We start from the raw sequence: 27,497 nt of genomic DNA, 5'->3' as shown, positions 1-27,497 counted from the left end.
CATTTGGGAATCGTGAGGCTTTTGAGGAGGAAGTACATTTTGCATGATGGATGAAGTCTCAGGCCTTTTGATATCTCTGGAAAATTCTGCTGGTTTGCCTATTTCTTCTTGGGAAAGAGCGTTGCGCAAAGCAGCGGTAAATGCTGCTAGTAGCTGAGGATCAATGGGGTTTGGTCCTAAGGCTGCTGAGATTGGTCCTCCTCCACCTCTTGTCAAGCTTCAATGCGCTCTGCTGGTTGATCTCTGGTGATCTCAATAAGCTGATCAGAGATTTCTTCGATCACTTTGGCGTTTGATTTGTTGTCTCTGTGTATGCAGATGACTTCTCTGCACCTGTGCCACTTGTTGTCTTGTGTTCGAAAGTGGTAGTCTCGTTGTTGGCTGGTGTGGTGTCTGTGTGCTTGATTCCGGCACCTTTCTCGTGTAAGTTCAGCACTTCGCTGACTTGTGGTTCTGATGATGGGAGGTTGGACCATGTACATCTGGTCACCAGTGAAAGGAGCTTTGGCCTAGTGTAAGAGTTGGAATGCGTAGAACATGGACTTGAGCAAAGTCCAGGAAATAATATAGAAAGTGACTGATAATACAGGAGGCCGAAGCTAAAGTACACGACATTTCCAGAGGGTATTTATACTAACCTAGCTACTGTGGGATCAGCAGAGAAGGGACAATGTATATACAAGAATGTCCTGGAAATGTAAGTGGTTCAGAAATAACCCAGAAAGGAATAACTCGGAAAAGGGTAGAACCTTTGAGTAGTGCTATTTGTCCGGAGAATGGAAATAAAAGGAAAAACATATACCAGGACGGCAGACCAATTGTAACACTGAGGTCACACTAGCAGCAGGCAGACAGACATCAACAAGGACTGTCATTGCCGACGATCCAATGGACATCGCTGGGACATCGCCGACGACCACTCTTGCGGGCGCCAGACAAAAGTCAGTCATTACAAGGTAGCAAATGATCCAGGGCTGCCTGGGCCAGTCACTTCTGTCGATCGTCAAGTGGCTGCTGTGACCTTCGCGTGCTTTCAGGCGGCAAACACCTCCAGGTAGCATAATGCCGTCTGTAGGCCGCCTGCGTCGAGGTGCTGCACGACGTGTGCGCCAGCGGATAAGCCCTCATATAGGCATGAAATGGCTTATCTGGGTGCAGCCGCTCGAGGGCGCGCATGGAACGTCGTGCTGCACCTGGCTCGCTGACATCTCTGACACTCTTGACCGTGGCAGGTGCCCGCCGCTTCGTGTCAGCCTCTGCTGTCCGCCACTTGCGAACGCACCAGATTCGCGCGTTTTATTTAACGCATCCTCAGGCTCTCTTATGCATGAGGTTGGTGTTCTGAACGGCTTTATTGACGTTCCGCATCTAAATTATACCACAGAGTATGTATTTAGATATTACACTATGCGAGAAAATTATTTACATGCTGTACATGATCGCGTGTCTATGTGTGGCAGCTGTGGAACCGTTGACAAGGTCAATCCACAGCACTTACCTAATTAGGATGCAAGCCGCGGCCCAAGCCAAAGCCGAGCCACTGGCTTGTGGCTTGCGGCGGCTTGCGGCTTGGCTTGGGTTTTCGCAAGCCTAAGCCTGGCGAAGCCAAGCCAAAGCCATCGGCTTCTGGGCCAAGCCGAGCCAGTCAAATCACTAATTCCCCGCCTGCGCGCTCGCGCGAGGTTGCGTAGCGAGACAGACAGCTTTCACAAATTCTATAAGTCATATAGTACTGGCGCCACATACGGTCAGACCACGCGGCAGATTGGCTCGTTATTGCGCCATGTTCATTAATGTAATGTAATACACAGAGTCGAGAGATGTAAAGACTACGCAACACTGGTCGAATGGCTGCTGCTCTCCGCATTGTTTTTCGACCGCTTTGTCGGTTTACCTGAGTCCTTCGCCGAACGACGCTTGCCAGTCACCACCTGGCCATGGGATTTGATCAGCCCAAATATGGGTAGGCCCGAAAACTGATCTGCAATCTTGTCCCCGGCCGGCCACGGTCCCTGAGCTAACATCCTGAAGGCTTCAATTATATCTGCGTGCGTGTAAAGACTGCGGGTATGACCAGTACGCTTGGAAGGCTCGTTCTTGGGAACGGATCCGCCCTCGCCGGACGTCACATCCTCGTTGTTCTCGTTGTGATCATCGTCGTCTTCGCTACCATCCTCAGCAGAACTATCGGTGTCAGTTCTAGTCTGGCTGGACGCGATGACTGTTCGCGCTGTCAGTACGTCATCTCCGGGGTCGGGCGAGTGTTCAACTCACTGGGAAGAGATACTGGTACGGGCGGACGGCCGTTGGCAACACTGTCCATATCTTGCATTAACCAGGCATTGTTGGCTTTCGGTTTGTACTTCTCCTTGTCTATGATACGCCGTCGTCGAGTAGCGCCCCATTTTTTCCGCCAGTCGTCCACGTCCACGGTAGCATAATGCTCGCGACCGAGCTTGTACAAGCCCTGTAGCAACGCCCACAACGGAGAAGACTCTTCCGTCATGGTGAATCCCGGGACGCCGAGCTGCATGTGTAGGATCTTCTGGGCCCCGCCGACGACATAGCCATCATCCGTTTCGTCTGCGGCATCGAATTTCACGCCCACGAATCTGGCCAGTGCCGAATTCCGCAGCGGTGCACCGGTAACCCTGTGTGGCGTGTCGGGAGGAAACGGATGTGTTGTCAAGGAGTGGTCGTGAAACCGTAAGACGCTGAGCTCTAAGACATAGATGAAAGACTCCAGGTCGTCCGGGAGTTCGTTCGGCTTGAGGGGATACTCCAGAAGTGGACCTGACATGAATGCCCACGTTCCCTGGAGAGTAGCAGGTCAGGAACGTGTCGAGAATGAATGACGCGTACTTACGGAACGGGCATGCTGAGTCGCCGTCCGATTCATTTCGTTTCGATACTTGCAGAGATCCCAGTCGTTGAGAATAGCGCCGGGCACTTCGATGTCGATGAGGATGTTTCCTATGCTGATGTCTCTGTGTAGTATGCCTGCTATCTCATACACATTACGATGAGCTGTACACAACGTGAGCATACTGGCGAAAGGCTGCACTGATCACGAACCTAACAATGCTTGGTACACAGTACTCACAAGCTGTAAGCCGTTGTCATAGGTCTCCAATGGGCGCCCAACCTGCCAGACTACAAAACGATGGTGAAAACGTCTTGCAGGTTTACCCTTTGTTCGATCGGTGGCGGCAAGATACTCCTGTGTCAAAGTTACTTGGCCCTTCGGTCCGTCAACGTCTCCTCCTGCGATCGCAGTTGCAATGTGCGAGATCGGTGAGCCGTTGGCAAGTCGGGCAGCGTTGAGCTTTCTGTACACCTCAAGTTCAGGGTGAACCTCGGGGTGGTCAGCGCACCAATAGTCCTTGATGAAGACCAGCCGGGCGCGGTCTACGTCGTAAGCTATGAAGCCTTTGCCGCCGCGACCAGTCGGAGACCGTGAGCCCGAACGGTGCCGACCGATTATGTATGTGTACGTGCGAGGGGAAACTTGTGCTTTCTTGCCTTCATCCAAGCCATCCACATCATCGCAAACCACCTGATCAAGAATCAGGCTCTCGGAGAACACATGCATTATGAGGAATAAAAACTGTACCTTGCAGAGAGGATAGAACGTCTTATTGACCCAAATGTCGTCCGCAAAGGCGCGGGGCCAAGAGTCGCTCGCTTGGCGCTCGCGGTAGGCATTAAACGCATCGAGCAGTGGGTCGTCGGACCTCATAATCTCGACCGAGGTATCGTAGCCCAATGTCGCCGGAGAAGCTCTCGCGACGCGATAGACGAAGTTGAGAAGGAGCTCAGGTTTCTCGAAGATGTCGAACGGTCGAGAAACAATTGCTCCGGTGCGGTCCCAGCGGAACAGCCAGGCGATGCGCTCGCAAATGAAGACCGTGAAGACGAATCGGCGGTGCTGACGCAGCTGTATTTCAGCAGCGTACTTAGTCATCTGGGCCCGTGCCTTTCGCCCTTCCTGCGTCTGTGAGGGTTCGAGATGATGTACGTCGAGACGGAATGGTGCGGATTCCAAGGACGTCTTGATCTCGAACGGCGTGACGATATATGCCCAAGCTGTGCGTGCGAGACTCTGGTGCAGATCCTTATTCGCGGTACTCTTCTTGAGGGTCGAAGCACCGAGCTCAAACGCCTGCTTGCCTGGACCTCCCACTTTGTACGTGCACAGGTCAGTTTTCATCCCGGTCTCCACATCCTTCAGCTCGGGATGCAACCCAGTGGCGTAGGTGCAATATTTGCCACCGGCGATTTGATTTACTTTGTTGAACGTCGAGCACTATGACAACATTTACACAGTTGAGTAACCGCCTAGGCCGAGTTGGGTAATCGCGACTTACATAACCAGGGTACGTCGTGGATTCCTTTGGTGAAGTTACAGGGATATCCTGGAAATTTCCCGCATCCTCGAGCTGCTGTGCGGAGAGATCATCGCCTGGAAGAGAGACAGCAAACCACTGCTCCTGCTCGAGCATCACGAACGCGCTATCCATCTCGCTGACCAGTTCTTCGGTCCACCACCCCTTGCGCCTTGGCGTGTTGTGCGTGCCACTAACCTTCAGCACACGTGGTGTTGTGAAAGAGTTGGGATGAAGTGCGCTCAACGAAGAGGAGGGGTGGTCTTCCGGCGAGTCAAGTAACGTTGTTTCGTCAGGAACAGCGGCTGAGACAGCGGCAGCGGTCTTAGAATCGGGGGTATGAGGGCGAGACGAGGATTCAGCAGGTGCTGGGCGCAAGGCGGGGAAGTTGGGGCGAGGCGGGAGCAGCGAAGGGATCGTGTTTAAAGTAGAGTCGGTTCCGTGCAGCGCTGCTCCAGCTGCAATGGCGACAGGCTTCGTAGGGAGAGTGGCAGAAGAAGGGGCGGCAGGCGATGTAAGAGGCAGATTTCCTGCAGTAACAACGCTGTCAGCAGCGCGTCCCTTGCCTTTGCCCGCCATCTGAACGGGAGGAGGAGACGTGGTACCCACCTCTGCGCTACTTCCGGACTACTTATGCGTATTCGCTCTGCCGCGCCGGAGCCGACTTGACTAGACCAGACAATGAACGCTAATAATTTGGAACTTGCTTAATGATGGTCTCAGATAACGTCGATTGCCATGCACGAGGCGATGCATACTCACGGCGTTGCTGATGTGGCGCTCAGAACAACCGCGGACGTGGTAAGGCAGCGTTGGTACAAGCTTCAGCTCGAATACAAAAAAAAACTCCTGGTAGGCACTCAGAAAAAGAAATGGCAGTAACACACCAGGGAATGGGCTGCTTACTTACTGTATTTCCGCGTAGGGTTGTGATGGTTCAAGTTCAACCGGGGTCCCGCGCCTATCGCACACGCCCACCGGTATTCGGGGTCTTGTAGCCCGGCGCACAAGTCAAGCATCCTCTTCACTATCAGCTTACTTGTTTGATGGACAGCTCCAAATAAATTCAGTACTTGGATATATGACTCCTAGTCAACAGTGTGTACGGTTCTTGTATACGGCACTCGGAGACAGGCGTGACAGCAACGTTGTTTCACGGACTGTGTAAGAAGCTCGCAACGTGCTGATATCGATACAATCAATTTTTTTAAAATGCTAGCCACTTGATACTTGTAGACGATCATACATTTATGGTGTCGCCGTAATTGATTATCGCGATGATAGATCGCATCCTCGAAAATAGCATCTTGGTAGGAAAAGCCAAAGCCCACGAGACAGGCATTAGTATTACTCCTGCGTCCTCTGGGATGTAGCTCCAGCTTTTTCCGATTATCCTCTTGTGCGAATAATCCTGGGGCAGGCTGGAAATACAAGGTCCTGAAATCGATGCCACAGACGACTGGCTCAACCAACTTGTATATTTGTTGGCAAACTGGGCAATGTACTGGCTCGGCTACAGGCCTTCATCAAGTGGCACTAGGCGGGCTATACCTGATCAGCCTTTGACCAGTGGTGTCATCCAGGCGGTCTGACACAGGTCTGTTCGGGTGTAAGCCGTTTTACCAGAACCATTAGGCTGCTATTTCATTAGCGTACCGATGGAGGTTGGACGTAGGCGTTCACTGAAAGCGGCGTTCGTGGACAATCCCTATCTCAATACAATTGGATAGAAGTTGACACAGTCAGGTTCGTCTTCAACATAGCTGGTAAGGACTAGTACTTACTGTACTTTTTCGACCTAGCTGGCGGGAAGCATCCAGAATAAATTTTTCGACAGCTCTCAGAATCGCCATAAATCGAGAAGAATTGGAGTAGTCAGAAAAATAGCGGTGTAATGCGTGACTTCCTTTCAGGTCGAAAAAGCATGGTATACATGCCGAAACTATGTAATCAGAGTTCACCCAGAGGACTAAACAGGCAGACGCGCATGCGGCCAGCAACGCCACAAAGTCATCTCGGATCAGCTCGGCATTGCCGCCCCTCGGAGATTTCCCCGGGCATAACTTGTCCTCCACTAAGTCAGCGTGAGCAGGAAAGTTTTTTTAATGTCAACGTCTGGCGGTCAGGGGACAAATACTAGGCCAAGCGAGAGCCAGAGACTCGTTTCAATACCTACCGCCTATATATTGAAGCGTCTCACTGAGGACGAAGGCGCTGGGAGTTGATCATCGGATGAATGCTGAGCTCTGGCTTTGCTTCGCCCCGTCAATGGTGGGTCTAGTTTGCTTCTGCCTCTGAGAGAAGATATTTACGATGTCTTATCGTTATAGCTGTCAGCATCGAATGCGATAATACCTGCACCAGAGCCCGTCGCCTTGGCAACGAGGCTAGGTGTCCCGCATTCGAAACTTCAAATTTCACCTGGTATGTGGCTCTTAGTCTTAGCCGCATCATTAATATTTAGTTTGATATTAACTCTTTGGAATATGTAACATAATACATAACGTTAGGCCAACGTTGTCCGGACGATGCGCAACTTGTACACTTTTGAGACGGAGGTGGCACGGGCACGTGGAGATCCAGAGGCTCTTAAACGACGACGCGGAGTCTCACGATATCAGTTATAATCGATGCGTAGGTGGTACAATCATGCATTGCTTCCCTTAGGTATGTGACGTTTACGTATACCTTCTCATGTCTGACTGTGGTTGTCATATGACAGAAATGGGCACGATCCTCACAGTACTCAGCATCGTTCGCTTGATCGTTCCGAGTCTTACTTTCGCTATGGCTCTGGAGTATCCTTTCCGAACTTGGCAAATTGCTCACACTTTACGCTATTAGAGGTGCATCCTACATGGATCTCCGAAGCTGAGCTGCGCCGCGAATGTGATGGCCCTTGTGTAAGTCCGTTTTCAAACCGTTTTCCATGATTGCTTCGCTAGGTGCAGCTCTCAAGAAGCTGGTCTCGAACGCGAACGCGGTGTTACGTGGTTGTAACCCTCATAATTCGTGAGTTTGTGCTTTACAACGATGAACACACACCTCCGAGCGGTCTCTTATATCCTTTTCCTTTTCGAATTTTAATTGTCGATATCTAAGCGCTACCAACGTAGGGTGATGTACACTTGTCTACGGAGTTTGTGAGCTTTAAGAGAGCGAGGAGTAGATGTTAGAGGAGTATATGCACTGGATACGTCGACCGCCGGGCCTAGTCAGCGATGGACTGAGGCAGCGACATCGCCTTGGTACGGAGGGTAGGACGCACGAGATGAGGAATCCAACTCTGGGTCAAAATTCAGTTCCCGTACGCTGCGGCGCGGGCGCGCTACGAATCGAGCAGCTCAATGGGATCGTCCGATGCAACTGCGCGCCGTTCTACAAACGGTCACGACGATACTAACCGACTTTTATATGCCATTCTGACTCTGGTATACCGCGCGTGTGACTATAGACTTCGCTGCATCTGTAACACTAATAGCATGTTAGTGAGATCACCGACCAGACAACGATATTAGAGGGCAAAAAGCGAAAGCTCTATTATGCACCGCGCCGCGCTCTGGCCGCTGCACGCGTGCCCTCGCGTAGCGCCGTTCCGCGCGATGCGCACCCGAGCACGTTCCCGCCGCGATCCGAATTGGCCCAGACAAGCGCGATTGCCGACAGCTACCCGCACGCACACCACGACGACCAATGAGTTCACCGACAAACGAACTTACCGAGAAAGGCACTGACCGTTATGAGCGAGAGCCGCCGTCTAAGATACCCATCGCACAACGTGCGCGCTAGCAAACACGCTAGTACCCCCCTACGCGAGACGTGAGGTACGGCCTCTTCAAGCTTCCCTCGGTGCTGACGTGGCGAGCGATGAGTTTTTGTTGGATTTTCTCACTATTTCTGTAGATTTTTCGGACCAGCAGTATATAAGCCTCATGTACTCATGGCCTGAGACCGGAACACGACTCCCCCCCTCTCGTGCACTTAGACTTTCGCGTTTGGATCTCTGCGTCTGCGTTACTGCGTACCCGCGTCCTTGGCTCTCCGCGTATTTGTGTATTCACGCCGTCCCCTCTCGATCCTATCTCTGCCCCCTACTTGCCCGCTGACCGCGGCTCGCGTTACTAAGAGGCTTTCTTATTTTCTAGGTACTCTGCGCTCGTGCTATACGTGCGAGTGCTATCATCGCTCGCGCCCACGTCGTTAACGTTTGGACCTTTCGCGCGACCCGTTGCCGGTACCCCAGTCGCCTCGCTCCTTTTAACCGACTGCTCGCACGCCTTCGAACTTTCCCCTATTCTCTTTGCACCACCGCGCTCTCGCCTTGTGCGAGGGTTAGAAGTTATCTAGGGTAGCCCTTCCCAGGGTTCGGGCGTGCGTCAGCGCCTCACTCTACCACGCGTCGCGTGACCTTCGCATTTACAAGTACGATGCGCTATAACTACGCCAACGCGGCTTTATCGCGGGGAAACGACAAGTCACGGTACGCTACATCACTTATCATTGAAACAAGTCGTGAACACCATTTTGGGAGAATAGGCTACTTCCCGCGGTGTGCAATCATCATCTGGAGGTCGAGAATACTGCGGTGAGTGTTCATATGGCAAGCCGATTGCACAGTACTGACTTCGCTGCATGACAGGACGCAATCATTTGCCACTGTTCTTTCCCGAGGCTGCTGTCTAGTCCCAAAGCCAAGTCTGCCAGTCCTGCAGTAGGCAAGTCGCACAGATGTCTTATCATGAAGCTGACTCTAGACATTGTTGAGTGCAGACCGGCCAGCCTTGCAGCCATTGGCAAGCAACGATCTCGACATGACCGTATGCGGCCTGTGGAGCCATCAAACCCTTCCTCACGTCTTATCGCCACCACCGGAGCTATCAGTGGCGTCCCCACTCAACAAATCCACATCATTCAAGTTAGCATTCACGTCCCGTATGTCACCCAAGTTACCCCAAGAGCTTTGGGACATGGTCATCGACCATCTACATGACGATCGCGCTACGCTGCTCGTGTGCTGCTGCATATGCAAGTCCTGGCTTCCTTCGAGCAGATTTCACCTTCGAGATCACATCCGCCTCCGACTTCCATTCCTCCGGCCCACCGCCAAGAGCTTATCTGCTGAGGAGCAGGATGACACGGACGTACTTGCACGGATCTCCCACCCCCATCGAGCCTGCTCACTTACGATCGAATGTGCCTCCCGCGAGCGATCTGTTTCCCATGCGTCTTCGCGGCACGACGTACCCATGCACAATAGCCTGTCTCTTGCGGTGCAAGCGCTGCCGAGGCTTGTCAGTCTTTCGCTAATCGGCCTACGATTGCACTATCCCGGCCACTCCTCCGGAGGCAGAAGGATCCCTTACTTTCTCCAAGCCGCCTTACAGCTACCGCACTTGCGCGAAATCGCTTTAACTGGAGTGACGCTTGGTGAACATCCCAGTGTACCTACCAACGTTGAAATCTCTCGATCGCTGGAGAAGCTAAGTATTAGAGAGAGCTTCGTGGATGGGTCCACGCTTTCGTGGCTGTATTGTCTCCTGCAACAAACCAAGCGTACTCACGGTACCTTCATTCCTCTTCGCCATCTCGACATCCCCTTCATTTCTTCTGTCAATTTTACCATTACCTGGTATACCTCGCTCCTGGCGCATTCGGGGCGCGAGCTACACCATCTCGGCCTTCAAATACGCTCTATATACGGTTTCAATGGGGCGAAGAGAAGCATATTGGACCACGCAGGTTTGTATTACAGCACTTCTTCGAGTGGTAGGGAAGCCAGCTAACTCTTCGATGATACAGGATATCCGGCGCTTCTTGGGGCGCTTTCTCAATGCGTCAATCTGCGCACGCTGGACCTATTCCTATACGATTTGGAACAAGCAGCGGCTGCAAAGGCCATCGTCGAATACCTTGCATTCCTGCCCGTCCCTCTTCCCATCTCCGAGGTCATAATCTCACTGGATATGCAGAGCGTGTCCCTGCGAGACACGAGCCGCTATGGCACTGCCTTGCGCGCCTTAGACACGCTCCTCTGCAGCTTTGGACAAGTACGTCGTGTCACGATCAGGCAGACGTTAGCAGGCTCCGCTATGTCCACCGGAAATCCGGGTTCTCTAGAACCAGTAGAAGTTCGCATAGGATGCGAGGGAGCTAAGATGCTGTGGAGAAATTTGCCGGAGTTGCGGAAACGTGGTATTCTTCGAGTTGAGTAAAGGACAGCGTCGTTTGGGTTATGAATCTGTCAGTCCGTGTTTCTACGATGTTTCTAAAAGGTCACCGCAACGAATCGATACTAGTTATCTCATCTCGCGGTGTGAGCAGAGAACAAAACAAGAAAAAGAGTATGCCACGTACCCGGGTTGAACGAATGACCTTCGCATGCATCGCATTTACAAGTGCGACGCGCTCCCACTATGCCAGTGCGGCAATATCACAGATACAGATTAGACATAATACTACTTATCAATTTAAACGCCAAAAAACCAGATGGCCCGAACGCTCTGGACCCATAACGGCCTTCATTCTCTCAGAGGCTCGACCGCCGTTCATCGTTCATCGGTTCACCCCTAGCTCGATTATTTCTGCGCTCCGAAGCTTCGAACAAATCTTGCACTCAACGATAGGTGAATTTATAATCATGCCGTGCCATAATTACAAGTGGTCTCGACGCTGAAGCATTGTCGGCCATGGTAGGACCGTAACGACTGCTCGGCAGCTCGGAGCCCCTAGTCTCTACAAATTCACCCTTACCACTCGTATGCCATGATGGAGAGTGTCGCACCTTCATCCATGGGCGGCCTCCAGAGATCGTGTCTCGACCGTCCGGATCCATTCTAGCTTGGGCCTACGCACATTCTGGTCGCAGACATGCGATCTCTTGTCGCACCGTCTTCCACAGTCAGCCCACCGAGTAGTTGGGGCTCCTGGGGATACTTAAACGGAGCGGCGGATTCGAGGAGGGCACCCACCACTCAGGCTGAGCTCTCCACCCCTCCGAACCACTACTCCGTCTCTTCTATTATCAAACAATCACCGCTCGCAAGGCGACCACTTTAGCTTATCGAGGCTACACTACCGCTCATAAGAGATGTCTCTGCTCGCCCGACAAGCTGCAACTGCCCTCCGCGTCGTGCCACGCGCCGCGCGTGCCTCGCACTTCGATCATGCACACCCACCGGTACGTGCCCTCTTGAGCTTACAAGAGCCAGGCTCGCTTACTGCACACAACTCTAGCACATGCCCTTTGCCTTTGGCAGCAAAGCCACGTTCCGCGCCAAGTACCTAGCCTTCGTCGGCTTCGGCTTCTCGCTCCCCTTCGTCGCGGCATACTGGCAGCTGTAAGTATTTCTTACCCAATCCATCGACATGCCCGTCGTGCTTCTTGCAAAAACATCTGATCTGACGCTCAGCTCCTCTACAGGCGCAAGGCCTCAGCCGCTCTATGAAGACGGCGCGTACTCGGAGCACGTATACTCGCCGTACGACGCTATCGTCACGTATTGCGAGCGCGGCCTGAGACGTAAGGTCTGGTGAAGACATTCGTATCGTATTAATAGAAGGGAATAACGAATGTGGGGGTGCCGCCGTCGAAAAGAGATCGAACGTGGACTTTCCATTATGTATTATTATCACCGCACGCTATTTCTCGTCCTCCTATATACGGCTTTCCAACACTATCCCAACACGACCTCGCGCATCGGGCTGTATTTTCTGACATTGTACAGGCACGTCTGGCGAAAGAGGGTACACGTGACAGCCCAGTGCACTGCATGGTTGGTATTTTTGTCCCTAGCCACAAACTTCATCTACGCAAATTGCTTTTATATTTTTTCTACTTTTGTCCCAGTTACATTTTTTGCAGCTTTTTGTGTGGTGATATGAGCCGAGACGCGGACCGAAGACCGAAGCGAGAGAGGAAAGAACCCCTCCAAAAAACTGAAACCGAGACCGCCAGAGCCTGGAAAGAACGAGACCAAGTACATGAAACCGGGTGGAGGCACGTGGATCGAATGAAGCACCGAGAGCCGGGAAAGATGGTAGGATACAAGGACGAATGTCGTCGAAGAGGACCCAAGGGGAGGCTCGACTGCGCGCGTAGAGTTACCGAGACGCCGACAGAGCCTAAGGCTAGCGAGGACGCCCAAAAAACCGAGAGGTTGGAGACAGAGTATATCGGAAGACGAGTGACCAAGGCCGATGGAAACCAGAGGGAATCCCGGACAGCGAGCGACCTAGCCCGCGCACGCCTGGACGCGCATGCGCATCTGGAAGAGCTTCGCCGCGGCCTTCGCGTCGCCAGGGTTCCTGCTCATGTAGACTGCGAGCGCCGCCGTCTCCGCCGAGGGCCTAAAGGGCCTCGCCGAGACATTGAGAGGCTTGCTGGGGGAGTCAGAGGCGGGAACGGAGGTAGGTGCAGAGGCAGAGAGGCCGGCGCGAGCGAGGACACGGTGCTTAAAGGCGAGCTGACGGTCCTCCGCGGTGAGAGCGGGGATGACCTCGCCGTCGATGAATATCGTAGTGGCCGGTGAAGAGGGAGAGACGCATGCAAGAGAACAGTCCGCGGCCTTCGCACGCGCCTTGACAGCCTCGAGGAACTGTGGAGCAGAGAGAGGCTCGAAGTCATTCTCAGTAGGAGTGGTCGGCTCAGCGAAGGAGTCGTCGGAGTCGCCTAGGAGGTCAATGCTTGCGGGATTGAGGACTGGGACCTTGAACAAGGAGGCGAGGCCGATAGGATCCCAAGCAGTGTCATCAATGAGCGAGTGGCAGAACTCGAAAACGTCGCCAAACGCGAGAAGCTGAACCCAAGCGTTCTTAGTTTTCTCGGCGGTAACATCGACAGTTCGGGAGGCCGAAGGCTGGAAGAGACTTGCTCGTCAGCAAAAGTCAGGACATTTAAGTACACTGAGATGTACTTGCCTCCAACGCGCCAAAGAACGGACCAGCCCAACTGAAGTAGTCAGCGGCCTTGTACCAGCCGGGATAGTACGCGGCAACGACCCCGGCCTCGATTTCGAAAGCTTTGGCGACCTTCGCAGGGAGCGAGGGGGTAGGACCTAAGAAGGTAGCAGTAGTCATGATGCAAATTGTGAGCAGATGGATTGTCGGCACGCGAGACGCTAGTGGATATAATGAAGGATGGGATGAAGCGAGAACGCGAGGACGAGGACGGTTTAAATCGCGAAGAGGCTAGCATGGGCTGACATCGGCTGGCTTCGGGGTACGATCGCGTTCTAAGGTGACTTCCGCCGATCAAAGGCTATCTCCCACACCGAGCACGGAGATATCGCCCTCGGTCCGCATCGAAATCATGTGCTTTGATCTAACACGATATAGTCAGTTCTATAGCTGCGCGAAATGTCTAGGTATCTTTCTGTCGCTAGATTCCTAGGCTCTTACACTCATGTAGACCACAATTTGAAGAAGGTGACGACGCGACACAGATGGTGCGATTGACAAACTCACGAGGTCCGCACTTTACGGCGGTGGCCGTGTGCATGACGGCGTGAACCTGGCGTTCTGTATTTGGGGTATAATCGTGAGCTAGAACAATTTCTAGATCTGAGAGGACATCTCCCAACCCGAGCGGGAAATATCTCCACGAGATTACTCACGTTCGAATTCAATACATTTGGCGGAGTTGTACACTCATATCTGGCGTGTATAACTGTCGTCGTCGTGAGTTGTGACATTCAATCTAGACATGCAATGGAAAGCGCGTTTGCGTGCTTGCAATAGCTCGTTGTCTAGAGCCCCGCGTCCTCGGAGTTGTAGTACTGGAGAGCTTTATGGGACTGTGCTCCTAAGACCTGTGCCATACCATCACCTTCTTTATAAGATATTCGACGACCGTAGAGTGCAACGACGGTCACAAAGGTAGAATGGCCATGAGCGTAAGATGTGGAACTGCCAGGTATGCCGCGGGAGCGAGCGATGGCGCATCAACCCCGCTTGATGCGTCTAGTCTTAGTCACGTGCGTAGCGGGCGTCCTTCTGGTGCGCAGGTTTACTGTAGTCAATTTTCAAACCTTGCGTCTTTTCATCTGAAACCTTATACTATTTAGCTGGGGACTGTGTTAATGGTTGCGTCGGGGATTTGCCCCTCGTGATGCATCAGTGACGGCCCACTGACGGGCAGAGCAACGCCCAGAGTGTCGTCGTGACTGGTTTAATTTCTTTTCTTCACCAAGCTAACGATGCGGTTTCCAGCCCAATCTCGTCCTTAACACTCTCAACTTCTTCTGCCACCTCTCAGAATGACCAACGTCTCCTTGGTAGTCTCGACGATGATCGGATCATCCAGGAACGGAGTAAGTTGTGGCGTCTTCAGAGCTGCATGTGCGCAAATACTCATTCGGCTGCTGTTGGCAGAGATAGCTGGGCCTTGCTGACCACGACGAATTCTACTAATACTCGCGAAGACTGTTTATTTAACAAGAATGTTACAGAGGAGAAACAAGCTGTCTTCGTAGCTACTGGACTCAACGACCCTCGGGTGCGCGCCTGCAGCAGTGAGTCCTGAAGCCTAAGGCCTGCACCTTCGTCCGATGCTGAAATCTTCATTGGAACGTTGCAGAGGTGTACGCGTAGTTAAGTCCCTAAACACACTTCCTGCCACAGAGTTCGCGAACACATGCATACATTCCATGCGTCCAGGACACACCAAGCAGCCAGGACGCGATGATCTCTTTCAGCATTTGCCCATCCGCTTGCGCTTACGCTTTGACTTTGACCACGTCTGGTGGCACATCGGAGAATATTGACCTCTTCAGGCTGAGGTTTCTTCAAGGGCAGAAGACTTTGCAGAGCCTCTGGCGAAGAACTGGCGCGCTATCTGTTCTTGCAACTCGCAGGTCGTGGCCGATTTCACGAGCTTAGACACCTGTTCCAAGTCCATGTCGTGCGCCGCAGGCACACGCTCCTCGATCTTGTGGCACTGGAACCAGAACATACATGTGCCGTCTGGGCGTATGATACGGAATACGACGAGCGCGAGGCCCTGCCCACCGCGCGCCTGGATCGCGCAACACTTCTCGCGGTCGGCGGCGCTGTAGAAGGGCTCGTTGTGGTGCCAGTGTCGCTCGGCGAGCCCGTGTTGCACGGGATACACCTTCTCGACGACGAAGGAGAGCGAGGTTGGCCCCACGAGGCGATCCGTGCGCGTCACGTCAATGAAGAGCGCGTGCGTCATCGTCAGGTTCATGCCCTCCGTGCAGAGAATTTGATATGCCGCCCAGCGGAAAAGCCAGGCGTATTTCTGTTGTCAGCGCTGCGAGCCCGGGACGGCGCGGTTCGCGTACCTCTAGCCATGCACCGGTGTCCACCTTGTGCGGTTTCTTGCAGATCGCCTTGTGTTCGGGCCAGTCTGCGATTTGACACTCTCGGCTCTGGGAAAGATGATACTATTAAGGGAGAATGCTGGAAAACTGGACGAATTGCTACGTACACAATAGCACACCCAACTGCACTTCGAGCATTGCTTGAATTGCAGCCCTTTCGAGTTTCCTTTGTTCGGACATTCCCTCCAGCGGCAGACCTTCTCGGGCTTCATGCTGGTAATTGCAGAAACCCTGATAATCTGCGGGCAATTGCAACTCATGTCGATGGCAAGCCTAGGGAAGACGTGAAGAGAGAAGGTGGAATAAAAGTGCTACTGGAAGCTGTGAACTAGAGTATGTTATGCTATGAGTATATGCACTCGTGACCTTGGAAGCGTTGAGAGAGCTGCTGAGGCCTTCGAGTTTTCGGCGAATTCAACATTGATGCCAACACCACATGACTTTTTTTACGTAAGTGAAGCGATGGATGCTGGTTTTGTAGGATGTAGTTGACTTCGATGCGTGATAATTTGTGACTTGTTGGCAGCTGAGATGCTAATAGAGGCGATGAAGATTAGATTGAAGGAGGGATACGAGGCGGAGGCTGATTTAGATCACGAAGAGGCTGGTATGGGCCGACGGGCACGAGTGCATGCCCCCGAACGGTCACCGAGCATGGAAATGTCGTCCACAGTCCGTATCGAAATCATGCACTTCAATCCAACAAGTTGTCTCCGTGACTGTTGTCGTGCTCTCGGATTGACGGACGGGGATCGCGGCCTGCACCTTCGCCGACATCCTCAATGGAGTATTCAGCATAGCCATTGAACATAAGTATCTAAACCCACTCCCTGTCACAAAGTTCGCGAACACATTTATACATCGTTGCGTCCGGAACGCATGACGCAGCTGAGACGCGGGGACCTCTTTTGGCGTTTTTCCGTCTACTTGCGCCTACGCCTGGACTTGACCGCATCTGGCTTGGGAGGTGGCAGATCGTGGTGCTCGACCTTTTCAAAGTTCCCCAAGGGTACCGAATTGCGCAGAGCTTCCACAGAGATGAACTGGCGCACTGCTTTTTCCGGCAGCTCACAGTTCGCGACCATTTTCACGAGCTCGTACCACCTCCTCCAATCGCATGTCGTGCGCCGCAGGCTCACGCTCCTCAATCTTGAAACGCTGGAACCAGACGAGAGCCGTGTCGTTTGGGCACAGGACACGAAATGCGAGGAGCGCAAGACCCTGCCCGCCGCGCGCCTGGATCGCGCTACACTCCTCGCGATTGGGGGCGAAGACGGGTATGCCACCGTCCCAGCACTTCTCAGCGAGCTCGTGTCGCAAAGGGTATACCCGCTTGACGAGGAAGGACAGCGGCGTCGGTCCCACGAGGTGGTCCGTGCGAATCACGTCAATGAAGAGCGTGTGTCATCGTCAGGTTCATGCCTTCCATGCGGAGAATTTGGTATGCTGCCCAGCGGAAAAGCCAAGCGTGTTCCTGTCGTCAGCTGTAAGCGTCGTGAACCCACGACTGCAGTATTTGCGTACCTGCAGCCATGCACCGATGTCCGCCGCGTACGGCTTCTTGCAGACTGTCTTGTGCTCAGGCCAGTCCGCGGTTTGACACCCTCGGCTCTGTGGGTGAGATGATGTGATTTGAGGGATAACGGTGGACAACTGAACGGGCTGTCGCTCACACAATAGCGCACCCCTGTACACTTCGAACACTGTTTGACTTGCAGTCCTTTTAGGTTGCCTTCATTCGGGCATTCCTCCCATTGACAGGCCTTCTCGGGCTTAGGATCCAGAAACAGGTAGTTAATCCGGGAATCGTAGATCATATCGACGGCGAGCCTAGGGACAGCGTGAAGAGAAAAGGTGGAGATGAAAGTGCCACGATGGCTGGAAGTTGTGGATTAGGGTATATATGCGCTCATAGCCCCGAAAACGTTGGGATGTTGTGCAAGTGAGCGTGGAGAGAGTTGCTGAGGGTCTGCAAGCCCGACGTTGATGCCAACGTCATATGACTTTTTTACGTAAGTGAAGCAATGATGGTGAAGAAATGCGACCTCGATGCTGGCTTTGCATCACCACTAGGACGCAGCTGACTTCGATGCGTGATAGGTTCTTGGTAACTCGGATGCTGATAGAGGTGATGGAGGTTAGGTTGAAGGAGAGATACAAGGCGAAGGCCGGTTTAAATGGCGGAGAGGCTGGCGACCGAGCACGGGATTAGAATCGTCCCTATCCAAGTCGCGCGTTTCAATTCAACAAATTGATTGTCTCAGCTGCTGGGCTCACTATACAGAGTCACTACTTAGTCCTGGTTGACAAAAGATCGCGCCGGCCTGCACCTTTGCCGACATCCTCAATCGAACATTGAAGAGACATAGGCGTAGTCGATGAACATAGGTCTCAAAACACGCTCCCTGCCACAAAATTCGTGAACACATGCACATATCCAAGATGCGAGGATCCCTTTTAATTTTTGCTTATCCGCTTGCGCTTACGCTTGGACCTGATCGCATTTGATCTGAGAGGTGGCATCTCGAGAATATTGATCTTTTCAAAGTTCTCCAAGGCTACCGAGTTGCGCAGAGCTTTTGCTGAGATGTACTGGCGTACCACCTGCTCCGGCAACTCACAGTTCGCGACCATTTTCACGAGCTTGCACACCTCTTCGAAGGCGATGTCGCACGCCGCAGGCACACGCTCTTCGATCTCGAAGCGCTGGAACCAGAACATGCTCGTGCCCCTCGGGCCTGGGACGCGGAAACCAAGGAGCGCAAGGCCCTGCCCACCGCGCGCCTGAATCGCGCTACACTTCTCGCGGTCGGAGGCACTGAAAAAGGGCATGCCGCAGTTCCAGTGCTGCTCAGCGAGCCCATGTGTCACGGGGCACACCGTATCAACGAGGAAGGACTACGGCGTTGGCCCCACGAGGCGGTCCGCACGTGTCACTTCCACGAAAAGCGCATGGGTCAGGTTCATGCCCTCCGTGCAGAGAAGTCGGTATGCTGCCCAGCGGAAAAGCCAGGCGTGTTTCTGCTGTCAGCTGTCAGCGTTGCGAACCCGAGACTGCGCGGTTTGCGTACCTCTAGCCATGCACCAATGTCTAACATCTGCGGTTTCTTGCAGACCGCCTTGTGTTCGGGCCAGTCTGCGATTTGACACTCTCGGCTCTACGGGAGAAGTGGCATGGCGTGAGGGAGAGTGTTCGAACATTGGATGGGATGCCACATACACAATAGCGCACCCAAGTACACTTTGAGCATTGCTTGACCCTTTCAAATTCCCTTCATTCGGACACTCCTTCCAGTTACAGGCCTTCTCGGGCTTGGGATCTCCAATAACCGTCCCCAACCGGGAGTCGTAGATCATGTCAACAGCGAGCTCAGGGACGACGTGGAGAAGGTGGGGATGAAAGTGCAACAAACGTTGGAAGCTTTATGTAAGTTTTCAGCGAGTTCAACATTGATGCTTACGCCACATCTCTTTTACGTAAAAATGATGTCGAGACGACACGCTCGGCTGCCAGCGACGCAGCTGACTTCACTGTGTGATCGTGCGCTGCCGCTCACCAAACAAAACATATGGAGGTAATGCATCATCGCACACGACACGCATAGACGCTAGCTAAGAGTAAACCGCAAACAGTGTAAACGGTTGTCAGGAGATAGAACAGCAGCCTAGTGCAGAATACAGAGGCGGAACGACCACACGGTGCACGAACAAGCACGCACGTCCGGTCATGCACCGCGGAGTCTTCTGCCTCTTGCTTCAGTATACATAATTCCCGCCTTCGCTCACTGTTGCGAAATTGCGCTTACGCAGGCACGATCTCGATGTAACGCTCGGTCCACATCGGCATTGCGATATTTGACTGCACATGCCGCACATGAGAGACACGAACAGCCTGGGGAGGAACATGTACGAACCTGCAGGTACCAGCTCTCCTTGTCCTTGAAGTCCGGCAAGGTCGACGGCATGCCGTCAAGCGGTGCACAGAGACGCTACAACGGCAGTGCGTTAGCAGCGTGCGAGGCAGTGGGAGTCAGAGACGAGCGCAGCTATGATGGAAGGACACGCACGTGCGGGACGATTTCGTGTTTCAATCTGCGCTTGAGGCCCGCCTTCTTCAGCGCAGCGGCGAGACCTTGCTTGGTGAGGTGCGCCTCGAACGCCTTCGAGTTGTCGTACACGGCGGCTGATGCGTGGGCCGTGGCAGTGATGTTGCCCATCCAAGCTGTGAATATGTATGTGGTCAGCAGCGACGTACTGAAGATGTAGGAGCATCGGGTCAAGGTACCTTTCATGTCATCCATGCTGTGCACTTTGCCACGGTCTGGCAGTGTGATCTATACGAGGGAAGCGCAGTGAGATGGCATTTAAGGATCGAAATATGACGCGGCGGAGCGCACCTTGCCACTATTCATAAGCCTATCAACAACTTCCTTCATGTCTTCTTTCCCGGGCTCAGCACCGGGCTCTCGCCCTGGCCAGTTCATGAAATGCCCAACGATCGTCGCATCGTCTCTTCGTTTCAGAAATCCTCCCCAAGCATCCAGGATACTCGGGATCCCGAGGTAGTCTTGGTCGACGAGATTTGAGACGTCGATGCGGTCGAAGCGCATCTCTTCCGGGATCCCGATGCGCACAAGGTCGCCGCGCCGGATGCTCGTCGCGAGGTCGATCGTGTCCGTATTCGCGATCTTGATGGAGATATTCATGTGTGCGAGTCGCTCCGCGAACGTCTGCAGCTGCGAGGCGACATGGTAGTAGAGGCAGCCGTACAGGTCCTCGCGCGTCGTGCCATGGGCTTTGCCAGATTCTATGACCTCCTCGATGCTGTATTGTCGCTCGTTAGTGGGTATATGTGCCATATATGGGACATATAGCTTACTTCCAGCAGTTCAGTGGGTTCGCGCCATCACTCTGAAGCCATTCGCCACGTGGAGAGAAGAGGAAACGGTTCGGCGAGTTGAAATGCGCATCGTGTGCACCAAATGGAAGGACGATGCCAAAGCGATTATACTCGAGCAGTGTCAGCCGATGCGAAGGCTCGCATCGAGCCCATTGCCTGTGGCGAAGATCTGTGCGGTCAGGGTCGAATCTATCGACGAGGTTGTCAGATTACAGAAGAACGTGAACCAAGCATCGTATTCACCGAACGCGGCCAAGCTCATTTGCAGCGTCACCCATGCCATACGCTTTTGGGGAGATCGCCAACATTCCACAGAGCATGCGCAGATCCTGGTTGATGTCCGCGTCGAGGACAGCGTTCGGTCCTAGTTGCGTATGCATGAGCTCAGTGCCTGTGGCCAACTCTACTGCAATGGGTAGGATTTCGGTGTGATACATGACTGGGACGAAGGCAGAGTACCAGAGGTGCAGTGCCAAGTCGGCGGCCTTGCGCTTGTTCGGAATCTTAGCGAGGATCTGCAGCATGAGTATGTTGCGCAGGGTGACGTAATTGTCGCGATCGTTCATGACGATGGTCAGCTTGTCAGTGTAGTCCCGTGGCATGCAATTGACGGTCTTCACAACGTTGCGAAGATCTCCCGAGGCTGATACTCGGATGAGTGCTATATCCTGTGGTTGCTGCAGTAGCATGGTGCGCACCAACGAAGGCGAGGTTCAGATCCGATGAAGACTTTGCATCATTAGCAGATAGCTTTAGGATGTCTATTGCAGGCATAGTCCCCCATCTAGATCGGCAAACAGCTGAGATGATATACGGGGAATCATATGTAATGGATCGTACAGAGGAAGCCCTTGACTTAGGGGGTGCTTTCGCGGTATCCCGCTCACAAACGTAGGCGGGCGTCCTTCTTCGATCCACGCGGGCTGCCATTGCTCCGACCGAATATTGGCTTTGCAGTCTGTCGGGTATCAGCATAACCGCGGAGAGGAAGGTTGCCATAGAGTATACCCTGAGCATGAAGTTTCCAATGCTTGCGCTGACATTCCTGTGATACGAACCACAAGATAAGCCGGGTTTTCACGCGTTGATACACCATGTGCGCACCTTGGAGCAGTATTTTACCAGGCGGCAGCTGCTGCACACTTGTGAGCCCGGGTTAGGACATTCATCCGCTTTGGCAGGGTTCGCATACGCGCACGGCGCAGAAAGCGGAAGGAATTGTGGCAGCTCCTCTGACATTTTGCGCAGCATTGCGTACGCGACATCGGTGTCCGACAACCCGTGACGTGCAAGAAAGGTCGCCCACATCGGAGTACCAATGAAGTCATGCCCAGGATCGTCGTTCGGGCCAAATGCGTTTCCTCCACCGGGAAGGTGAAACGTTGTCAAAGGAGGCTCTGAGCTGTTGCGTCCTACCCAGTCGATGACCTCGGCTGTCTTGTCGTCTTTGGTTGACAAGCGAGAGAGGGTGTCGTTGAGCTCTTGTAAAGAGTGGCTAGAGGATGACATGGTAGATGGCGGGGGTGATAAAAGATGAGTTTGCCTGCAAATTTTTATAGCGCTGATTATCAGTGCTCGCTCCTGCCATACAGAGAAGCGAAGAGGGTTTGACCGAGATGATGGCACGACGGGGAACTGCCGTTTTTGTTTGGCGAACTGCCGCGGAGTGGCGTTCCGACCTCAAACAGTCCCATCTTTTGAAATGTAGACCCGACAAGAGGATTCGTTATGATCAAGTAATCGGTAACAATGACCATTTCTCCCGCGAAAGCCCGAAACTGATGTTTAAGCTTACGCGTCAGTTACAAGACGCCCAGGCGTCCTGTGCAGGCTAAAATAACGCAAAACCTAACTTGCCACGCCTGAACTTGACGATCAAGCTGTGGGTCGAGCTCGGTGTTATTGTAGCTACATTGCAGCTTCCTGGCTCATTGACAATAACAGTCTTATACATATCATCTACATCTAGCATGCAATATTGCTAATTTTCGCAATTTCTTGTGGGCACGTGCCCAGTCTTGCAGATCCATACCTAGCACCTGAGATTCTTTGCAGGACAGCAACAATCGAATCGTGTGGGAGCAAGTTTGCGTCTGGGAATGACGATGCTCAATATCAAGGTATATGGAAGAAAGAGCAGCTTTAGTTTGCGCTTAGGTATGAAGGAGCCCAGGTGCGGAGGTACCGGTGTGTGTACGCCAGTAAGGATATATAACTTACCCTGCGCCACGATGACAGCGCCAATCAAATAACGGGGCTACAGCTTGAATCGCTCATTCCGTACCTCTCTCGTAGCACGCCGGCGCCGCAACGCCCGGGATCTGGATTGTGACTTAGCAACACTGAGCGTTGACATTTAATGTGAACTCCGAGTCCTCACCCCGTTCCTCCTCAATGATTAATATTGGGACCCCAGCAATACCGTCCGTGCCGAGAAGAACTTGAAGCGAGGTGATGATACTGTAATGTCGAAGGAAGAGACAATAGGGATATCAAGATAGCGAAGAGAAGTAGAGGCATTATGCAGATCTCTCGTTTGCCGCAAGAGAGAATCCAGCCACGGAAGCGTGAACCTATCCATGGCGCTCTCTCTTACACTCGCTTGGTCGATCGGGCGTCTGGCTCGACCTCCCTGACCATGGCGCAGCTTCCCCAGCGATGCAGCTGAGCAATCGTTGACCGCACTCGTATGTTGAGGCCGACATTGATCAAGAGCAGTCGGAGGAGCCACCATTCAGCAAAACTGTTTAGAGGCAATAATCGTCGCATGACTCGCATCTGATACTCATAACCGCTATCTAAGACTTGGAGTGCTAAGTAGCAAACAATAATCTACACGATCGCCAAGAGATACAACAACAACCTAGTCCAGAGTGCAGAAATGGAACGGCCACACGGTGCACGAACAAGCACGCACGTCCGGTCATGCACCGCGGAGCCCTCTGCCTCTTGCTTCAGTACACATAATTTCTGCCTTCGCTCACTGTTGCGAAATTGCGCTTACGCAGGCACGATCTCGATGTAACGCTCGGTCCACATCGGCGCTGCGATACTCGACTGCACATGCCACACATGAGAGACACCAACAGTCTGAGAAGGAACACGTACGAACCTGCAGGTACCAGCTCTCCTTGTCTTTGAAGTCCGGCAAGGCCGACGGCGTGCCGTCGAGCGGTGCATAGAGACGCTACAACGGCAGTGGGAGTCAGAGACAAGCGCGGCTATGAAGGATACGCACGTGCGGGACGATTTCGTGTTTCAATCTGCGCTTGAGGCCCGCCTTCTTCAGCGCAGCGGCGAGACCTTGCTTGGTGAGGTGCGCCTCGAATGCCTTCGAGTTGTCGTGGTACGCGGCAGCTGATGCGCTTACAGTAATAGTGACTTTTTCTCTCCAAGCTGCAGGTATGCACGTGGTCAGGAGCGACGTACTAAAGGCGTAGGAGCATCGAGCCGAGGTACCTCTCATGTCATCCCTAGTATGCATTTTGCTACGATCCGGCGGTGTGATCTGTGCAAGGGAAGCGTAGTGAGACAGCGTTCAAGTGTAAAATTATGATGCAGCAGAGCGCACCTTGCCATCATTCACAAGCTTACCGACAAGTCCTTTCATGTTTTCCGCGCTGGGCCAAGCGCCAGGCTCGCGCACTGGCCAGTTCATGAAATGCCCAACGATCGTCGCATCGTCTCTTCGTTTCAGAAATCCTCCCCAAGCATCCAGGATACTCGGGATCCCGAGGTAGTCTTGATCGACGAGATTCGAGGCGTCGATGCGATCAAAGCGCATCTCTTCCGGGATCCCGATGCGCATAAGGTCGCCGCGCCGGATGCTCGTCGCGAGGGCGATCGCGTCCATGTTCGCGATCTTGATGGAGATATCCATGCGTGCGAGCCGCTCTGCGAACGTCTGCAGCTGCGAGGTGACGTGGTAGTAGAGGCAGCCGTACAGATCCTCGCGCGTCGTGCCATGGGCTTTGCCAGATTCTATGACCTCCTCGATGCTGTTTTGTCGTTTATCAGCGTGTATATGCGCCAGATATGAGAGAGATGGCTTACTTCCAAGAGTACAATGGGTTCGCGCCGTCGTCTTGGAGCCATTCGCCGCACGGAGAGAAGAGGAACCTGTTCGGGGAATTGAAGTGCGTGTTGTGCGCACCAAAGGGGAGCACGATGCCATAGTGGTTGTGCTCAAGCAGTGCCAGTCGGTGTGAAGGCTCGCATGAATTCCAATACCTATGGCGAATGTCTATGCGGTCAGGATCAGACCTGTCGACGAGGTTGTCAGATTACAGAAGGACGTGAAACAGGTGTTGTATTTACCGGACGCGGCCAAGCTCATTCGCAGCGTCGCCCATACCGTACATCTTTGAGGAGGTCATCAACGCTCCACAGAGCGTGCGCAGATCCTGGCTGATGTCCGCATCGAGAACAGCTTTTGGGCCTAGTTGCGTATGCAGGAACCCGGTGCCTGTGGCTAATTCCTCTCCGATAGGTAGTATCTCGCTGTGATACGTGGCTGGGATGAAGGCAGAGTACCAGAGGTGTAGCGCCAAGTCGGCGGCCTTGCGCTTGTTCGAAAGTTTGGCGAGGATCTGCAGTATGAGTATATTGCGTAGGGTGACGTAACTTTCTCGATCGTTCATGACGACAGTTAGCCTGCCGACATAGTCCCGTGACAGGCCATTGACGGTCTTCAAAACATTGCGAAGATCTCCGGATGCTGATACTCAGATAAGTATCATGTAATGTGGTCGGCGGCATCATGATACCTACCGATGAAGATGAGGTTCAGGTCCGATAGAGACTTTGCATCGGTGTCCGGCAGCTTTAGGATGTCTGTGGGAGGCATAGCTCCCCATCTAGATCGGCAAACAGCTAAGATAACACATGGAGGATCACATGTTACGGATCTTACAGACGGAGCCCTCGGCTCAGGGGGTGCATTCCCGGCTCACCAGTCATAAACGTAGGCAGACGTCTTTCCTCAATCCACGCGGGCTGCCACTGCTCCGACCGAATACGAGCCTTGCAGTCTATCGGGCATGAGAATAGCCACTAGGGAGAAGGTTGCCATAGAGTATACCCAGAGCGTGGATTTTCCAGTGCTTGTGCTGACATTCCTGTCATATGAGCCACAAAATAAGCCACATTTTCATGCGTCGATGCACCATGTGCGCACCTTGGAGCAGTATTTTACCAGGCGGCAGCCGCTGCACACCTGCAAGCCCGGGTTAGGACATTCGTCCGCTTTGGCGGGGTTCGCGTACGCACACGGCGCAGAAAGCGGGAGGAACTGTGGTAGCTCCTCCGACGTTTTGCGCAGCATTGTGTACGCGACATCGGTGTCCGACAGTCCGTGATGCGCAAGAAAGGTCGCCCATATCGGAGTACCAATGAAGTTGCGCACAGGATCGCCGTTTGAGCCAGATGCGTTTCCTCCAACAGGATGGTGAAGTGATGTCAAAGGAGGCTTCGAATCGCGACGTTCAATCCAGCCGATGACCTCGGCTGTCTTGTCGTCTTTAGTCGACAAGCGAGAGAGGGCGTCGCTGAGCTCTTGCAATGAGCTGCAAGAGGATGACATGGAAAATGGTGGGGGGAATCGCAACTGAGTTGAGTTGGGGAATCCTCCCTAATGCTGATTATAAGGTCTTGCTCCTGTCATACAGAGAAGCGAAGAGGATTTGACCGAGCTAATGGCATGACTGGTGAACTGCTGCAGAGTGGTGCTCTGATTTCCAACTGTCATTCTGGTGCTATGCGAAGATCCACCTACCATACCTGAATCTGGCGATAGCTCAGGCTCTTGAGTCAAGCTCGGTGTCGAGAAGACTCTCGTAGCTAACTTGCAGCTCCGAGCTCACCGAAGATAGTAGCCTTAGACCTGCATTTCCCCACAGCTAAGACACATTAGTACCTTCTTCAGTTACCTTAGGCACGTGCCCGGTCTTATAGACCCATACCCAGCAGTTGAGAGCCCTTGCGAGATAGCAATAACCGAAGCGCGCGGGGACAGGCATGCGAAACAGTAAAGGTGCAGACATGTGCATGAGCTGCCACCTTTTCCATGCATCCTGCTGGGCATTTCCGTTCGCAGACGGGAAGGAGCTCAGGCTCGTGGGACGTTTAGTGTGCGGCTGCAGGTGGTCGCCAACAAGGGCAAATAGCTTACCCTGCGCCACGAGGACGGCGCCAATCAAACAACGGGCTGCCCGTGTGCACTACCAGACATCGCCCCATGTCGGTAACACCATAACTTTAGGAAGAAGAAAAAAGACTTCTTTGCTCCTACATACTCTTCAATCCACGCTGCTCTGCATTCTTGCTCTGACTTGTCACCTTCGCTCTCTCTTCGGTCTAAGCTTCGATCGCTTTCGTTGCCCCGACTCTTGCTCTTCGATCTCGCCCTTGTCTGTTCTTCCAGACCGAACTGGCAAGACAAAACCCTCTCGTCATCGTCTTATCTCGGATCTTCGACTGATTCTCACTTAAAGGAATGGACTCGCTTCACACATCTAGAGACATGCGCTCGACTCGCCAATCACAGTACCAATGCATGAGTAATGGCGGACGTCTTCGGAAGTTGGCATTTCTGGACCTAACGGGTGATGACAGGGCTTATCGCCAGTTGTTGTGTCCGTTTATATGCGATTTATTCAGTGCGCAATAGCTTGTACCTGTCTTCCTCTCAAGAGATGTATTTCTTCATGAGCGTGAGACATGTGCAGACCAACTTGAAGCACGAAGCATGAAAGCTTTCTTAAGCGCACTGGAAACTCGAACGAATCCCAAAGCGAGTCGAGATGCCAAGGTGCGAATCAAGATCAAGGGTTGCTTTGACCAGAATTGCAGATAGCCTGGGCATCCCACGCACGTCCG

At 53.1% G+C, this 27,497-nt stretch overlaps 10 protein-coding genes and 1 non-coding gene across 11 annotated transcripts; 3 read left to right on the top strand and 8 right to left on the bottom strand.

Moving 5' to 3' along the window:
- Positions 1-2,233: 2,233 nt before the first annotated feature.
- Positions 2,234-4,964, bottom strand: PHACADRAFT_151998 (uncharacterized protein; the record flags this gene model as incomplete). Its single annotated transcript, XM_007400407.1, has 4 exons — positions 2,234-2,815; positions 2,867-3,027; positions 3,076-4,306; positions 4,368-4,964. 4 exons carry the CDS (start codon positions 4,962-4,964, stop codon positions 2,234-2,236), a joined length of 2,571 nt encoding a protein of 856 aa, XP_007400469.1.
- A 1,731-nt stretch (positions 4,965-6,695) lies between these two features.
- On the top strand, positions 6,696-7,437 carry PHACADRAFT_177973 (uncharacterized protein). The gene is made up of 3 exons (XM_007400406.1): positions 6,696-6,809; positions 6,896-7,052; positions 7,108-7,437. The coding sequence occupies exons 2-3, from the start codon at positions 7,016-7,018 to the stop codon at positions 7,227-7,229; spliced, it is 159 nt and encodes a 52-aa protein (XP_007400468.1). The 5' UTR covers positions 6,696-6,809; positions 6,896-7,015; the 3' UTR covers positions 7,230-7,437.
- Positions 7,438-9,196: 1,759 nt separating this feature from the next.
- Positions 9,197-10,597, top strand: PHACADRAFT_200143 (uncharacterized protein; the record flags this gene model as incomplete). Its single annotated transcript, XM_007400405.1, has 2 exons — positions 9,197-10,124; positions 10,185-10,597. The coding sequence occupies 2 exons, from the start codon at positions 9,197-9,199 to the stop codon at positions 10,595-10,597; spliced, it is 1,341 nt and encodes a 446-aa protein (XP_007400467.1).
- A 132-nt stretch (positions 10,598-10,729) lies between these two features.
- Positions 10,730-10,811, bottom strand: PHACADRAFT_t136. The gene has a single exon. It is a non-coding gene; the product is annotated as a tRNA-Thr (tRNA).
- Positions 10,812-11,472: 661 nt separating this feature from the next.
- Positions 11,473-12,234, top strand: PHACADRAFT_213170 (uncharacterized protein; the record flags this gene model as incomplete). Its single annotated transcript, XM_007400404.1, has 3 exons — positions 11,473-11,562; positions 11,619-11,722; positions 11,795-12,234. 3 exons carry the CDS (start codon positions 11,473-11,475, stop codon positions 11,916-11,918), a joined length of 318 nt encoding a protein of 105 aa, XP_007400466.1. The 3' UTR covers positions 11,919-12,234.
- A 382-nt stretch (positions 12,235-12,616) lies between these two features.
- PHACADRAFT_177971 (uncharacterized protein) lies at positions 12,617-13,534 on the bottom strand (the record flags this gene model as incomplete). Its single annotated transcript, XM_007400403.1, has 2 exons — positions 13,298-13,534; positions 12,617-13,254 (listed from the first exon to the last, which is right to left on the bottom strand). The coding sequence occupies exons 1-2, from the start codon at positions 13,458-13,460 to the stop codon at positions 12,617-12,619; spliced, it is 801 nt and encodes a 266-aa protein (XP_007400465.1). The 5' UTR covers positions 13,461-13,534.
- A 1,384-nt stretch (positions 13,535-14,918) lies between these two features.
- Positions 14,919-15,573, bottom strand: PHACADRAFT_213168 (uncharacterized protein; the record flags this gene model as incomplete). The annotated part of the gene is made up of 1 exon (XM_007400402.1): positions 14,919-15,573. One exon carries the CDS (start codon positions 15,571-15,573, stop codon positions 15,151-15,153), a length of 423 nt encoding a protein of 140 aa, XP_007400464.1. The 3' UTR covers positions 14,919-15,150.
- Positions 15,574-16,386: 813 nt separating this feature from the next.
- On the bottom strand, positions 16,387-17,213 carry PHACADRAFT_263369 (uncharacterized protein). Its single transcript, XM_007400401.1, has one exon. The coding sequence runs from the start codon at positions 16,804-16,806 to the stop codon at positions 16,645-16,647; it is 162 nt and encodes a 53-aa protein (XP_007400463.1). The 5' UTR covers positions 16,807-17,213; the 3' UTR covers positions 16,387-16,644.
- Positions 17,214-17,944: 731 nt separating this feature from the next.
- Positions 17,945-18,910, bottom strand: PHACADRAFT_263366 (uncharacterized protein). The gene has a single exon (XM_007400400.1). The coding sequence runs from the start codon at positions 18,551-18,553 to the stop codon at positions 18,179-18,181; it is 375 nt and encodes a 124-aa protein (XP_007400462.1). The 5' UTR covers positions 18,554-18,910; the 3' UTR covers positions 17,945-18,178.
- Positions 18,911-19,293: 383 nt separating this feature from the next.
- On the bottom strand, positions 19,294-22,171 carry PHACADRAFT_151996 (uncharacterized protein). Its single transcript, XM_007400399.1, has 9 exons — positions 21,713-22,171; positions 21,436-21,579; positions 20,865-21,282; positions 20,601-20,810; positions 20,119-20,545; positions 20,007-20,055; positions 19,789-19,943; positions 19,636-19,710; positions 19,294-19,580 (listed from the first exon to the last, which is right to left on the bottom strand). The coding sequence occupies exons 1-9, from the start codon at positions 22,128-22,130 to the stop codon at positions 19,524-19,526; spliced, it is 1,953 nt and encodes a 650-aa protein (XP_007400461.1). The 5' UTR covers positions 22,131-22,171; the 3' UTR covers positions 19,294-19,523.
- A 1,450-nt stretch (positions 22,172-23,621) lies between these two features.
- On the bottom strand, positions 23,622-26,202 carry PHACADRAFT_213165 (uncharacterized protein; the record flags this gene model as incomplete). Its single annotated transcript, XM_007400398.1, has 11 exons — positions 23,622-23,678; positions 23,734-23,808; positions 23,860-23,978; positions 24,051-24,129; positions 24,193-24,619; positions 24,675-24,884; positions 24,939-25,338; positions 25,392-25,477; positions 25,534-25,651; positions 25,702-25,738; positions 25,798-26,202. 11 exons carry the CDS (start codon positions 26,200-26,202, stop codon positions 23,622-23,624), a joined length of 2,013 nt encoding a protein of 670 aa, XP_007400460.1.
- Between the last annotated feature and the right edge of the window lie 1,295 nt (positions 26,203-27,497).

Source organism: Phanerochaete carnosa, assembly GCF_000300595.1.
Source record: "Phanerochaete carnosa HHB-10118-sp unplaced genomic scaffold PHACAscaffold_10, whole genome shotgun sequence".
In the NCBI taxonomy this organism is placed as follows: Eukaryota; Fungi; Basidiomycota; class Agaricomycetes; order Polyporales; family Phanerochaetaceae; genus Phanerochaete; species Phanerochaete carnosa.
This window is presented reverse-complemented; position numbering and strand designations above follow the sequence as displayed.

Coding starts and splice junctions, on each gene's coding strand:
- PHACADRAFT_177973 (XM_007400406.1), top strand. CDS start 7,016: ATGCGTAGGTGGTACAATCATGCATTGCTTCCCTTAG. Junction 7,053..7,107: donor TCATGCATTGCTTCCCTTAG/GTATGTGACGTT, acceptor GTCATATGACAG/AAATGGGCACGATCCTCACA.
- PHACADRAFT_263369 (XM_007400401.1), bottom strand. CDS start 16,806: ATGGTCGCGAACTGTGAGCTGCCGGAAAAAGCAGTGCGCCAGTTCATC.
- PHACADRAFT_263366 (XM_007400400.1), bottom strand. CDS start 18,553: ATGCCCTTTTTCAGTGCCTCCGACCGCGAGAAGTGTAGCGCGATTCAG.
- PHACADRAFT_151996 (XM_007400399.1), bottom strand. CDS start 22,130: ATGTCATCCTCTAGCCACTCTTTACAAGAGCTCAACGACACCCTCTCT. Junction 20,811..20,864: donor AATGAGCTTGGCCGCGTTCG/GTGAATACGATG, acceptor CCTCGTCGATAG/ATTCGACCCTGACCGCACAG. Junction 19,944..20,006: donor CAGCATGGATGACATGAAAG/GTACCTTGACCC, acceptor ACATATTCACAG/CTTGGATGGGCAACATCACT.